At 45.4% G+C, this 15605-nt stretch overlaps 1 protein-coding gene across 4 annotated transcripts in view; it reads left to right on the plus strand.

Annotated features, from left to right (window-relative positions):
* sema3fb (sema domain, immunoglobulin domain (Ig), short basic domain, secreted, (semaphorin) 3Fb) overlaps positions 1–15605 on the plus strand; it is a 221150-nt gene that overhangs the window by 169561 nt on the left and 35984 nt on the right. For all 4 annotated transcript variants that reach the window (XM_067998494.1, XM_067998497.1, XM_067998495.1 and 1 more), the window contains 2 exons: positions 5921–6057; positions 7826–7940. In XM_067998494.1, the coding sequence (XP_067854595.1) occupies positions 5921–6057; positions 7826–7940 (252 nt within the window). The remainder of the gene's footprint in view (positions 1–5920; positions 6058–7825; positions 7941–15605) is intronic.

Below are 15605 nucleotides of genomic sequence, written 5' to 3' on the forward strand. Positions count from 1 at the left end.
GCAGGATTAACATCTCAGGCATTTTGAAGGGACAGATCAGCCCCTCTCCCCATTTTCTTTGTAAAATAACAGTTGACAATTATTTCCTTACTGTAATAGGCTCAATGATGCTATTAGTCTGTTGGAGGTAAGAAGCATTTTTTGAGGCTATGGGCTGCGGAGGGATATTAACACTGTCACTCACCCTGCGCAGGGTATGATTACAGTACCACTCTCAGGGTTCACAGGCCCGTGCGTATAGAATGTGCAGGAGATTGTCGCATTGCAAGAGACAGAGGAAAAACTGCAAATGCTGGAACTTCTAAAAATGCTGAAAATGTACAGCAGGTTGGTCAGCATCTGAACAAGAAAAGAGGGCTGAGTTTTCAGGTGGAACAACATTGCAAGTGTTGAACAATGCATTTAAACACTCGGGGCAGAAACATTGTACATATAACAAAATAATATATCATTTATAGTTACTATAATAGTGTGCGGTACACTAAAATACATAAGTACACGGTATGTTTTGCTCTATTCTACTAAACACCTGTCTCATGATGCTGCTCAAACATCACTGTTATCTTAATCACTTTTCCACCTACCCTTTTTGGAGCAACTTCTGTGCCTATTGAGTGAGGAAATACAGAACTAGGCAATTTCCAAAAGAAAGAGAAGGAAGAGAAGAGAATAAATACTTTTGAAGTATAGTCACTTATAATGTAGGAACATGTGAATGAGAAGGACCCTCATATGAGATATTCGGGGTAAATTTCCCCTTCACCACTTGAATGATAAACCAGTGGAGCAGATCACTTGCCCCTCTGGATTAATGGAAGTGAACATTGCACGGCTTCTATAACTGGTGGGTAATCCACTCTGCCGGTTTACTTCCCAAGCAGTGAAGATGAAAATTACTCCCATTGAGTAGAGTAGCAAAGGTTAATCTGGAGCAATATTAAACCATGGGAGACATCAGCACAAACTGGTGAAAGGCAAGTTCAGGACTAATATCAGGAAGCACTTCTTCAAACAAAAGAGTGATTAATACCTGGAATAATCTTCTGGGTAGGAGGCAAAAAAAATCTGGAATCATTCATTACATGCTGTGATAGTGGGATGTAGGTTCCCTCACAAGGATGAGGTAGATGGGCCAAACAGCCACCCCCACCTGTACTTTTCTTTATGATTCTCGTGATCTTTGTGCGACCTAGGGGATAGTTTTAACCTAACCTGCCAAGAGGAAAAACTGATCGGATTGGACCGGCCGCCCGTTTTATATCTCGCCTGATTTTACTTTCCACTGATTTTAATTCCATCCTGCCAGTTTGCTGTTGGGCAGGTTAGGTTAAAATTACCCCCAGTGTTAGCTCCAGGAGCTTTTAGATCTGGCATGTTACAAGTCAGATGTAAAATAAAGGTCCCTTTGCTCTGCGGTAAGGATGTGATTGAATTTCATCCTCGGAATGGACACCCTTTACTGACATTTTCCCTTCATAACGTCCTTCAAGTCATTTTGTGTAGTAAGTGGTCCCATCCCCCTCCCGACTGCCCAGACACCTTGCCTTACTCTGCTCCTTATAGTTACAACATTGGAGCAGAGTCCAGCAGCTGGACTCAGCTGGCATGATATACCAGCGTCGAGCAGCTGTGTAAATAGACACAGCTCTAGGATTACTGGTGTCATTTTAAAGTCATGCTCACGTCGAACATGACTGAGTTATACATTGTTAGCAGTTAAACTTGAAAATATTTCAAGTATTTAAGCAGTCCCTGTAATGCAACAAAAATACATCTTATCAACCCACGCTGGGCTTCTTTGGTTTATCTGGTCCCCGCTTAACTCTTGAAGGACCATTATTACCTGGTAAAATATCTCTCTTAAAAACAATAGCTAAGAAGCCAATGTTATCTCTATTCCTATTGACTGTTACAGAAAAGAAAGGCTTATATATAAGAGCAGAAAAAGGCAGGAACTAGAGAGGTCATCAGTCTATCTATCGCACCGCGGGTCAGAATTGCTCCTGTGACTATGTGTAGTAGCTTTGGAAATATGTTCATGAATATTTCCTCCGAAAGTGCAATAGAGACAATGCCTGCCGCAACAGAAAATGTTCCTTGTTCTCTTCTCCCCCCTGCCCCCGCCCCTAGCAACTAACAATTCTTAGGCACAGATTGTTCCAGCAATCAAACCTTGCAGAAAAAAGATGACACTATCCCTTTCTTTGTAAGTTTTGCTTTCTTTGCTCTATTCTATACTGGCTGTCACACAGTCTTGGAAAAGAAAAGCAGATTCACATGCTGCAAATCACAAAGGAAACTCATTCCCCAAGAGGAGCAAAAGTGAAGGCAGACTCCAACCTGTCTCCATCAATCCGAGAGCTAAATTCTTCCCCAGGTGGGGACTCGGAGTCTGGTGACAGAACACTATCTCCTCTCCTGCTGTAATGCATTGTACTTTTTAACGATGACTGTACACAGACTTACTAATGTGCACAAAAGGAGCTCGGTCTCGCATAATCGTAGCTTTGTCTGTAGTAGTATTTTTCTCCGTCTTCTTTGTTCACACACCGGAGACTAATTATGTGTTCAGTCTCCACCAGATTGCCTGCGATACCTTATGATGCAGGGCCGACAGATTAATGAGGAGTGAGAGTCACTGCTGTCAGGTGCATCAAGCAGAAAACATTTTCTCTTGAGTTCTCCTACCCGCCCATCCACCTTTGTCTATCTCTTTCTCTCTTTCTCCTCTCTGTTTCTCCTTTTCTTTCCCTCTTCCATTTCTACCCGCCTCCATCCCTCTGTCTTTGTTTCACCATTTTCTTCATTTCTCTATTATTTTTTCCCTCTCTTTCTATCTGTCGCTCCCTCTATTTCTCTATCACTGTCTCCCTAACTTTCTATCGTTCCACTTCTATGCCTTGTTTCTCTATCGAGGCCCCATTACTCCATTAATCTCTGTCTTTTCTCTATCTTGTCTTCCCTTGGTTAATTCCTCACTTTCTTCCTTGTCGTTTCCTCCCTATATTAGGGGTTACGGGGAGCGGGCAGGAAATTGGACATGAATTTAGATTTGAGGTTAGGATCAGATCAGCCATGATCTTATTGAATGGCGGAGCAGGCTCGAGGGGTCGATTGGCCTACTCCTGCTCCTGTTTCTTATGTTCTTGTGTTCTTCTATCCATTTCCAGTTTCCCTCCTTTTCTGTCTCTCTATTTATTTCTGACTAGAATTAAATTTAAAGGAACAGATTCATACATCCAATAAAAGGGGGAGGAAGGGCACTTCCAAATAACTTGAAGCCATGAGGCCCGTAACAAACTGAACTTAATTATTTTGGCTTTTTATTACCTTTTCTTGGTAACTTTCCCCCCCTCTCTTCCTGAAGCTGTTGACTCCTGTTGACAATTCAACAAGCGACCCACACCCTTGGCACCTGACACAGGTGGCCAATGTTCATACGTAATCCTTGACAGTGAGTGCCGGCTGGCTATTCGACTGCAGAGGGTTTCACAACTGCGTCTAATCCTGAACCATGCATGCATTTCCAGCAGGGGTCACCAGTGAGCAATCAGAAACTCGAACTCTGAATGCTTATTTTCTCCTTAACCCAGGGATGCTGTGACAAATTGTAACCTCTACTCCCATCCCTTCTGGGACCACCATAAATTCAGCATAGGTTTAACCTGGCACCTTTCTGGTTAATATGACTCAGCTACTTACTGAATAAACTTGCTGAGTTATTAGAAAAACGCTGATTTTTTTTTTGATGAGGCCGGATCTTTTTCCATACTCGAGGGGAAATAGGAGAGAGGTGGTGGTGGGGGGGGGGGGGAACAATCGGGAAGGAGGGGGCCAAGCGAGGGTGGGCACTGCAGTGGAGCTTGAAGGAGCACTCCCGCTCCACCTGGCTCCCATATTCAGCCAAGTATCTTTTTAGTGCTGGCCTCTATCGGCCCCTTTAAGGATCGCTGGTTAGGCTGCACGTAGACCACTTTTTCTTGAACGCAGCTGGTCCGATTTGCATAGGGGGCCTCAAACATAGGTCAGGCCCCCTATTTGCATGTGGAATGGGCCTAACACCTGTTTCTTGGACACCTCATTTTCTGCCTTTACCAATATGGCAGGCAGTGCATAATGAGCGTGCACCCCGCCCGCCATATTGGATGCTTGGACCCCCGTTTTGTGCCTGAAAAACGGCCCGGGCACCATCGAATTTCTATGCCAGGATCCCTTGCTAGAACACTCTCCTCACTATAAAATGCAATGTGCCTTTCTCCCAAGTGGTACATTACAATGAGGATCTCGTGTATTGGAAAAGGAAAGGAATTTCATTAATAGGTCTTGTTACTCTTGGGAGGTAGGTTACTAGTATTACTGAATGGCTCAACCCCTTTCGAAGCTGCATGGCCATATGAAGTTCAGTGCCCATGTGTATAATAACCCTGGTCTGATTCTAGATAAACAAGCAGGATGTGACTGTCTGCAATAACTCCCATTCAGTCAGCACCATTAACATGTCCAAGTCGCTGCATGCATACTCGATTCAAGCACAATCCCAATCCCAATCCAGTTCAATTCCAGCCGACCTTTACCTTTGAGTCCCATTATACAGAAATTCTGATTCAGGCATAAAACATCTGGAAAAACTGTCTCAATATCCTTAAAACAATAATCTTTTACTTTAAATTTTTTTTTAAAATTAATTATATTTCTAGCATTTTTTTTCCCGTCTCTTCACTCACCTCACACTGGCTAGGGAGAAGGGGAGGAATAGATGACCTGCTCATCAGGCTTCTGCCAGTGCTGCCTGGCAACCAGCTCGTGGGAGGTGGGCGAGGAAGGCGCTCTGAAGCCCCTTTTATACAGCTGTTGTCTTAATTGAATTCTGTGGGGGGTCTGCGTCTGTCAACCAGCTCCCAGCATTGACGCAGCTAAATCTGGCTGTCATAACTCTGTGGCAGATTCATAAACCCGGTTTATCATGGGTTTACAAGCCTATTGGTGGGAGATGGGTGATGGATTTAGCAGCATAAACGCTCGGTCCGTCTCTCAGATACTGGTCTCCCGGAATTCCGACTAAAGTCACGTAGGCTTGAGATTGCTGAGCCCCCAGGTGGGGCCCTCTCACGCAAGAACCAGTCTCATACGAGTCTGTGACACGACACATAGGCTGACATGCACATACTCCTCTGTAATCGCACTTGTCTGATGCACACACAAACCCATTCACCATCGCTGGTCACACTTACTGATTCTGGGGTAGATTTTCCAATGTGTTCTATAGAGCCATAGAAGCTTACAACACAGCAGGAGGCCTTTCAGCCCATCATACCTGTGTCAGTTCTAATCCCACTGTTCATAAATGGCATTGGTCATTATCAGGATCGCAGTGTATACGATTCGGCTTAAACCTCATTCTTTGCATTAGAGGGGGTTGGCTCTGTACATTTTCACCCATTTTCAGCTGTCTTTTCCATTTTGTGGCCTGTTTGGTGTTTTTAAGGGGTACAGTATGCGGCCAAGTTGTTGAAAATGCCACTAGATTGTGCCAATGGCAGAAATTGCACAGTGAAGCAAACAGAAAGTTGTGGGGTTCAAAGCAGAGAACAAGAGTTATTTAGGTGCCAGGAAGATACATGGGGGGAGCATTGTGCTCCTCTACAACCTAGCTAGCATTTTTATCCCATCATTTTCTTTGTATCAGTTTAAATCCTTCCAGTGTCTCGCCTGTTTCTGACATTTTGTAGATTTTGTCTGTGGGATACGATTCAAGAGTTTGGTGGGTTTTAACATGAGTTAAATGGTTAGCAGCACAAATCACCTCCATGATGTGCCTGAGCCACACAATGGTATCACAAGGATGGATTATGCGTTACTGTGAAATGAAATACATCTGCGAGTCTGTATTCATTGTCTGTCTCCCTTCTGCTTGTTTCAGATCCAGCGTTCGTCCATGCTCAGTTAATCCCAGACAGCGGCGAAAGAAACGACGATAAACTCTACTTTTTTTTCCGGGAGAAATCAAGTGACAGCGGCAGCTCAGCCATCCATTCGAGGATAGGAAGGATCTGTCTGGTACGTGTGTCATCACTCTGCTGGTGAACAGTCAGAGATTCCGGAACATTCTCAGCATCAGTTGAAATGCCATCTGCAGTATCAAACATCCTGAAAAAAAAATCTAAACGTATATATATATATAATTGAATTTGAATTATGTTATAAAAATGAATGTAAGGAATCTTACAACACCAGGTTATAGTCCAACTGTTTTATTTGAAAATCACAAGCTTTCGGAGGCTTTCTCCTTCGTCAGGTGAGCTCGTTCACCTGACGAAGGAGAAAGCCTCCGAAAGCTTGTGATTTCGGAGGCTTGTGATTTTCAAATAAAACAGTTGGACTATAACCTGGTGTTGTAAGATTCCTTACATTTGTCAACCCCAGTCCATCACCGGCATCTCCACATTATAAAAATGAACACAGATGAAAAGCAAATTTGCATCATTAATCGGTTAAAAACCCCACACCTTACTTACAAATCCATTTTATTTGTTCTCTTGTAAATCTATTGAGGCAACTGGCAAAAATGTGCAGATAATAACAGGCAAGAAAATAAAGTACTTAAGTTTATATAGCCCTCTTCAGGATGTCCCAAAGAGCTTCACAACCAATGAATCAATTATTGAAGAGCAGGCACCAGTTGTACTGTAGGTAAATGCAGTTTACACACAAGGTCTCACAAACAGCAATGAGATAAATAACCAGATAATCTGTTTTGGTGGTGTTGGTTCAGGGATAAATGTTGGCCAGGACACCAGGAGAACTGCTTTTCTTCGAATGATGCCATGAGACCTTTTACGTCCACCTGAAAAGGCAGATGAGGTCTTGGTTTAATGTTTCATCTAAACAATAGTGGCATCGATTTTAACTCGTCCATAATAACATATAAAGCTGGTTGCTATGGTAATGAAATTATGACCGGGTCTGTCCTTGCCCACTGATTGATACTATACCTAGGTTGCAAAGGTTTGTGTTTAACTGATGGGGTTAAATTAAAGGCCTGAGTTATCGGTGCGATTTCTTAATTGGGTCACATGTTGCCATTCAAAATCCAGCACCTACGCATTTTTTTTTTAAATAAAGTGATATTGCTTTTGCCTTTTTATATGGAGGTCTCCCTCTGATGGGAGGATGAGCAGCATAGCTGGTTAAAACACTCTGCTTTTGCCTCTGTGACCTGCACACGAATCTAGCACAGGCAGAGGAGTTGAAAGTCTCACTAATGGAAGAACCAGCGACACAAATGTTGAGAACCCTATGCTTTCAGCTCAGCAGCCTGAGTTTAAATTTAGTCCAGATAGAGTAGGTGAAGATCCCTGTCTAACAGGGGACTAAAATGTTGTAGTTGGTCAGAACATCGTCCTTTCACTTCTGTGACCTGAGTTTGAATCCGGAATCCGAATAAAAGTCTGATCTCTAACGGGGGAATCATTCCGTGAAACTCTGCTCAGTTTTGAGTAAATGAATTGCAAGCATGTTTCATGGTTAAGGAATACCTAACCCAGCTAATACGAGGAGTTTGAGATATGACGTGGTCAGTGTAGCATGCTTGGGAGGAAAAGGTGACTTTGGACCTATGATTCTCAGAGTGTTCCACCACTGCCATTTTCCACGCCTCATGTCTGGGCCTGTTGTCGACTAATTGATGGAGATTGATTGCCACAAATAGTCAATAATTCCATTCTCATTGTATCATGCGATTACCAGGATGGTAGAAGGCGAACTAGATGACCGTGGTCTTTTTTGTCAATTCCTATGTTACTATTTAAACACATTTCTCTTGCAGAATGATGATGGTGGTCACTGTTGCCTTGTCAATAAATGGAGCACCTTCCTGAAAGCTCGCCTCATCTGCTCGGTCCCAGGTCCTGATGGAATCGAGACACACTTTGACGAACTCCGTAAGTAATTCTAATTACTAGTTAATCATTAGATGATACTAGCAACACTTTTATCTTAGCAGTGCCTAGTGGAAATAGAGGGGACCTATCATGGTGGCATTGGATCAGAATTCTTAAAGCTACAGTCCCTCACAGTTCCCTCATTTAAAAAAAATGAACTGGTAAGCTTAGAGGAGAAGAACGCAATAGTATTAATCTCTGCTTGTTATAGAGTAGCATAGTGGGGTGATATACTGGACATTAAATATTTTGTGCCTCTTCATGCTGGCAATTCCACACGTTGGGGAAGCCGTCTCATGTGTAGTAAAATCATTAGCCCATTCTTTATAAACAGGTTTCTGATTTTTTCTATGGAAGAATATAAAGGCAATCCCCCCATGCTAGGCTTTTAATCAGAGGGCATTGCCAAGTAGAGGCTAGGCACTTATCCATATGGAGAGAGAGGAAATCAGAGAATGTGGAGTACCCAAGAACACTGCCTTTAGTGCTGGCCTACTGAGCATTAACTAGAGCAAGTAGCTTGGCGTAGCCCAACTCCATAGGCAAAATCGTGTGATTTTTACACTTTGCACAGCCTGATCTGCTGCCCAAGGACCACAATTTTGTCCAACAATGCCCCAAAAATGGTAGTTTCTAAGCAGACCTGATAACAAACGACTTGCCCTACCCAGAACAGAGCAGCATTCACAGAGGCGCAGCAGTCAAAGTGGGGATTGCTTTGTGATGTGAGACGATCTAAAGAGAGGAAGGGAAGAAGATGTAAAATAACTCAAGAAAAATCCTTGCTAGGATTGTTCACTCTTGTCTATTGGTCCAAGACCCGGCAATCATTACACAGAGAATCAGTGGCACAGAGCCATCACCAGCAGCTCCATGGTGTTATGTACCATGGCAAAGTACACACCATGGTTCAGTACATACCATGGCACATAAACCGTGGTAAATATCAAGCCATGGTACATGCTGTAGCAGGTATGTATCATGTCTCATTCTGTACCAAATCTGTATATGTAGGTATACCAAATGTTTTGTTCTAAGGCTGTCAGTTTTTTTTGATTAAATAATTTCCATGTGCTTTCAAAATACTTTGATCTGATTATGTTGAAAGACATCTGTGAAAGATGCAGCAGCATCTTACCAAATTGTGCTTCTATTTTATGAAATTCAGCATTAAAAAAATTTAATTTGTACTCTGGTTACATGACAGAATATATCTTGAAAGATGGAAAAGATGGTCAGCAATAAAAGCATTGAGAATTGTATCGGGTCATGTACTTTACAGTATTGGGGTCCATTAATATATACTAAAGTAGGAATAAATATATTCAGCATGTCCACATTAGGCACCCGGAGCATGTTTTATGTCTGAGTAGTTGTGTTTCAAATCTGGATTTGATCATCTGCGTTAGGAGCCAATGAGACAACCAGAATGTAACAGTGAATGCCGACTGTTTGACTAGGTTGTTTCATCTGCCAAACTAATAGCTTGCAGTTTAGAATAAACAAGACTGGTCAGGAACTCGGGCTGTTTTGCCAGGTGATGCTGCAGTAAGGCACTCTGCCAGTTTAAAGATGTAAAGCATTATATGGGAGATGTTGGCCAAGGTGGCTGTGCTGCTCGGTTTATACAGGGGTGAACGTTCCAACAAGATAGTGTGGTTTGGCTGTGCTGCTATGCTGTAACCCCTGTGGAATAAGGAGCAGTTCTGTCCAAGTGGACGGTCAGGTTTCCAACTACGTAGCCGTGTCAGCTGTGGCTCAGTGGGTTGCGGTCTTGCCTCTGAGTTAGAAGGTTGTGGGTTCAAGACCCACTCCAGAGACTTGAACACAAAATCTAGGCTGACACTCTAGTGCAGTAATGAGGGATTTGTGCAATGTCAGAGGTGCCATCTTTCAGGTGAGATGTTTAAACTGAGGCCCCCATCTGTCCTCACAGGTGGATGTAAAAGATCATATGGTACTATTTGAAGATGAGCAAGAGTGTCCTGGCCAATATTTATCCCTCAACCAACATCACTAAAAAAACAGATTATCTGGTCATTATCACATTGCTGTTTGTGGGACCTTGCTGTGTGTGTAAATTGGCTGCTGTGTTCCTTACATTACAACAGTAACTACACTTCAAAAATACTTCATTGGCTGTAAAGTACTTTGGGATGTCATGAAAAGGCACTATATAAATGCAAGTTCTTTCTTTCTTCTACTCTTACGATGGCATCACAGTCGTGTACCCAGCTCCTGAGCAGTGGTAATGCTGCTATGAGTAACACCCTTTTCACTGATCAAAGCAAACCTACCAATGATGTTGGTATAAGCTTCAGAGGAGACACCGACATGCAAAACTACGTCCTGACCCGAGAATGGGTGTGATTGAGCACAGACAGTGAAAGCACCAACCTCCTCTCCCTCACCATATCTGTCACATAAGTTGTTGAGGGGGGGGGGGGTTTGGTGCCACTTGATGACACTGAAGAACATCTAGACTAAAGTCCATTTCTGGCCTCTTGTGCTCCTCCACTTCCATCGCCCCACCATTGGCGGCCTTGCCTTCAGCCATCTCTTCCCTAAATTCTGGAATTGCCCCCCTAAAGCTCTCTGCATCTCCACCTCTCTCTCTCTTCCTTTAAGATGCTCCTTAAAACCTACCTCTTTGACCAAGCTTTTTGGTCACAGTCCTAACATCCCCTTCTTTTGCTCGATGTCAGTTTTTGTCTGATTACGCTCCTGCGAAGCACGTTGGGATATTTTACTATGTCAAAGGCACTATATAAATGCAAGTTGTTGTAAAATGGAAGCTGAGTTAGTGATGTGGTTTGGTAGACTGTTGAGTTGAGCTCCTAGTCCCCACTTATTGAGTTGCTAATCTCAGTTGCACTTTCTGAGGGAGACAGTGATTCCAGAGAAAGAGAGGGAGAGAAAATTATCAGGAATGCCAACCAAGTGATGAGATGCATGGAAACACCAGCAGAAGGCATGGGAGCAGGTGCACTGCCCACCCTGGGCTGGCAAATGATAAGAGATAACAGAAACTAAGGAGGGGAGCAAACACTTCTATCTCGTATCTAGCAATACCTGTCTAGTGTCAATAAATGAAGGAGCAATAGCACAATGAGTGGCACAGATGTATCTGCTACTCCACTGGTGCCACACACATGAAACATCTTGCTTGAAGATGGAGACGAACCAGAAACCTGGGGGTCAGTTTCATAACAATGGCATCAAGTGTAAGAGGCAGTACACACATTACAACAGTGACTACACTTCAAAAGTACTTCATTGGCTGTAAAAGCGCTTTGGGACATCCTGAGGTGGTGAAAGGCACTATATAAATGCAAGTTCTTTCTTCTTTCATGTTGAATGTAAGTGTTTGTAAACAACCGGAAAAAGGGGTTGGCAAACACTTTTCCAGGAAGATAACACCCCTTTTAAAATTGGGAGATAAATTACCCTTGGGGTAAGCAGAGCTGAAGCCAATCCTGTTCCCTGGCCAGGGAACAGGATTGGCTTCAGCTCTGCTTACCCCAAGGGTAATTTATCTCCCAATTTTAAAAGGGGTGTTATCTTCCTGGAAAAGTGTTTGCCAACCCCTTTTTCCGGGGAAGGTTGAGGGGTGGCATCACAGAGCGGTACGGATTGTGTCGTCCTAAACCATCTGCAACTCAACAGAATTAATGACATCAAAATGTCAGCAGGAGAGAAAGAAAGAATTTGCTGCCGTTATTAGGTGAAAGTCGAGAGGCAACTCGACCTCCTGGCAAGTATCAAAAGGTCCCCTTTCCCCCTGAGGAACACTAAAGGATTTTAATAAATCCGATTGCAAACTATTTCAAAACAGTTGATGATTTATCAGCAACTAAAACACTGCACATAATTCTATGAAATCAGCATGCTTCCTTTTTTTCCCCCAAAAAAGTATGTGGCCTCACCCTAAGGACCATTTAGTGACCGGATACCATTGTTGGTATGCTGCTTGCTTGTTAAAAAAAAATCATTACTTTGTCTGGGCTTGGTGCCAAACTCTTGAGGAGTTGAGGAGTGATGCGTATGCTGGGCTTGCGATGTCATGGCTTCAAGGGGCCTCCAGATAGCTCGAACATGATTCCATGTTCGTTTGCACTTCCCAACCAGAGCCCTCTAATGAAGAATCTCATTAGCCATCATGCTGACAGGAAGCATTTGATTTTATTTATGTAGTGTGGGCTCGTGCTTGTCTGCGGCTCTCAGTCTCACAGTTCAGACAGGTTCTTTTCTCCCTCCCCACCCCCCCCCCCCCCAAAAACCCTTTGTCCAGCAGGTCATCCAACCTACCGAGTGCTAACTGCGTCCATGGAGGAACTGCTGGTAATTAAAAAGTCCTGTGGCACTCGATATTAAACAGGAGCATGCGGTGTTTTTGGGTGTGTGGGTTGGAATAAAGATTGCATTGTGTTGAAAAACAAAATGTTAATTCTACCTGGCTGTAATGAATTTCCCTATGGCATATTTAAATTTTTTTTAAAAATTGGAAAGTAATAACAAGAATTGTGTTCAACCAATGCACTTAATGGCATGAGTAAAATATTGGCAATGCATTCGGCATTCCAGCTGGCTTTTTTTGTTTTTTTTTTGCTGTCATCGCTCATAAAACTAATGATAATATTTAGTTTTGGAGAATAATGCACAGCACGAAGCTGTAACAGGTCTGTGCTGTAATGCACGGTGCCACTAGGGATGTAGGGTGCAGGAACATGCCTATGATTTTCCACACGGTGACCTCTCAATCTCAACTATGCTGTTCTCTATGGAGATTTCTTTTGTAACGAGTAAGCCATAAAGAATGTATTCAGATAGTCCAAGTGCAGCAGGCCTCACGGTATAGATTAAATGCCGACCAGGGCCCACGTCTAGAGGTAACCTTCGACATTCCTCATTTACACAGTGTGAGTCTTCATGGATTGTGGTTTTCAGACTGAGTTGCTCACATACTCTGAGTGACTTCCAGCAGCTTCTGGTATCAAGAGTGAGCTCCCGCGGGCTGCGGTGCGGAGGGCGGGCTCCCGCGGGCTGCGGTGCGGAGGGCGGGCTCCCGCGGGCTGCGGTGCGGAGGGCGGGCTCCCGCGGGCTGCGGTGCGGAGGGCGAGCTCCCGCGGGCTGCGGTGCGGAGGGCGGGCTCCCGCGGGCTGCGGTGCGGAGGGCGGGCTCCCGCGGGCTGCGGTGCGGAGGGCGGGCTCCCGCGGGCTGCGGTGCGGAGGGCGGGCTCCGGTGCGGAGGGCGGGCTCCCGCGGGCTCCGGTGCGGAGGGCGGGCTCCCGCGGGCTCCGGTGCGGAGGGCGGGCTCCCGCGGGCTCCGGTGCGGAGGGCGAGCTCCCGCGGGCTGCGGTGCGGAGGGCGGGCTCCCGTGCGGAGGGCGGGCTCCCGCGGGCTCCGGTGCGGAGGGCGGGCTCCCGCGGGCTCCGGTGCGGAGGGCGGGCTCCCGCGGGCTCCGGTGCGGAGGGCGGGCTCCCGCGGGCTCCGGTGCGGAGGGCGGGCTCCCGCGGGCTGCGGTGCGGAGGGCGGGCTCCCGTGCGGAGGGCGGGCTCCCGCGGGCTCCGGTGCGGTGCGTTGAACTCCCTCATGAATATATTCGAGACTGAGAGCGATAGATTTTTGGACTCGAGGGCAATCATGGAATATGGAGATCGGGCAGAAAAGTGGAGTTGAGGTTGAAGACCAGCCATGATCTGATTGAAGTCATCTGGAACGCTGTCCTTATACTTCTCTGAGGAGAGTGATATAAGTCCCAACACAACATGAGGGGATGAGAGTCTCCTCTTTCTGATGGGAGACTGTTGTTAGAACATTGCCCCTGGGATTGTTCCCTTTCCTTCTGATGGATTTAAAGGAACTAAGTAAAAAAAATAATAATTTCAGACCGTTTCAGTGGACGTAACTCCACAGGTCAAATTATCCTTAATTCAGTTAGATGGAGTAAGAATTTCTACATGCAGGAATATGATAAAATCTTCCTGAACATATTTACAAACACATTTACATTCTACTTATGATTTGCTATAAATAGCAGAGGAAATCTTCATGGATGCATTTATAAACTTGCCACACATTGCAACCAAATGAATTCTTCCGTATTCTGACTCAGTAATGGCGTAGAGATTGGTGATGTCACACACATAACACGATGGGAGTAGACACTGTTCAGATTGTGGTTAAAACCTACATCTGACTCAGGCTACACCTGACCACAGAGTACTCAACATTGACTTTGGGTTCAAAAAATGTAAAGCTGATCCAAGCATTTCCTCACTCTGATGAATTGCATGTGAAGGATTTGCCATTCAGTAGCAGCTGTACCACTTTTAGTTCTCGAAAACCAGGATGTAGAAGGCCTGAAGTTCAAAGTTTTTCCAAAATCTTCTGTAATATCTTTGTACATTGAGAAAGCCGGACAAAAGCTGCACCTCATAAGGCTTTAAAAGTTGGGCACAAACTTAACAGACTCTCTTAAAGTTGCTGTGATACATATGTGTGTAAGCAAATCGTTCTCACCCGCTACTGATTGAAACTACTTTGCGCTGTATTAGTTTGAAGTTGTGCTGTGCAATATTAGTATTGAATGCGAGTCTGTAAAACCCCATTTTAACAAATGCATTAATCCATTTGAAATAAACACTTCTTAGTGACTACCACAGTAAAGCGATTACAAGCCTTGTGTCAGGGGTGTATTGCAGTCTGGCTCAACTGGAATCATCCACTCTTTCCCAATTGTAAATGAAAATGATGCCAGTTCCAATACTCGGCTGTTGTAACAGGCCCCGGCCACTGTTAAAAACTGCAGCACTGCGCTTCGAAAACAAGAAGTTGCACTCGTTCTTTTAACATTGCTGGAATGAACAGGTGCTGCATGTTGAAATACCGAAGCACCCCATCCCCCCAATAGGCATTCCTTGCTGGCAGGCACACAAGGAGGCGCTGATTTAAAAGCTAAAATAATCTGCAGCCCCTGAATGTTTTTGCATCTACTCTGTGCAGATATAGATAGCCATCATCTTTCACTTCTGAATCATTTTGAGGGATCTCTTGTTTTAGCAAAACCAAACTTTGGGGTGTGGTGGGGATGTGAATGGTGGGGTGGGATGGGGATGGGTGGGTGGGTTGGGGGGATGGGGATGGGTGGGTGGGTGGGTGGGGGGGATGGGTGGGTGGGTGGGGTGGGGGGGATGGGGATGGGTGGGTGGGGTGGGGGGGATGGGGATGGGTGGGTGGGGTGGGGGGGATGGGGATGGGTGGGTGGGGTGGGGGGGATGGGGATGGGTGGGTGGGTGGGTGGGGTGGGGATGGGTGGGTGGGTGGGTGGGGTGGGGGGGATGGGTGCGTGGGTGGGTTGGGGGGATGGGTGGGTGGGTGGAGTGGGGGGGATGGGTGGGTGGGTGGGATGGGTGGGTGGGTGGGGTGGGGGGGATGGGGATGGGTGGGTGGGGTGGGGGGGATGGGAGGGTGGGTGGGGTGGGGGGGATGGGAGGGTGCGGTGGGGAATGGTGGGTGCGGTGTGGGTGGGGGGGGATTGGTGGGTGCAGTGTGGGTGGGTAGGTAGGGGGGATGGGGGCGGGGGGTGGGGGGTGTCCTGGCCAATATTTATCAGTCAACCAACATCATTAAATACAGACATTAGCTGGTCATTATCACATTACTG

Source organism: Heptranchias perlo, chromosome 17, assembly GCF_035084215.1.
Source record: "Heptranchias perlo isolate sHepPer1 chromosome 17, sHepPer1.hap1, whole genome shotgun sequence".
In the NCBI taxonomy this organism is placed as follows: domain Eukaryota; kingdom Metazoa; phylum Chordata; class Chondrichthyes; order Hexanchiformes; family Hexanchidae; genus Heptranchias; species Heptranchias perlo.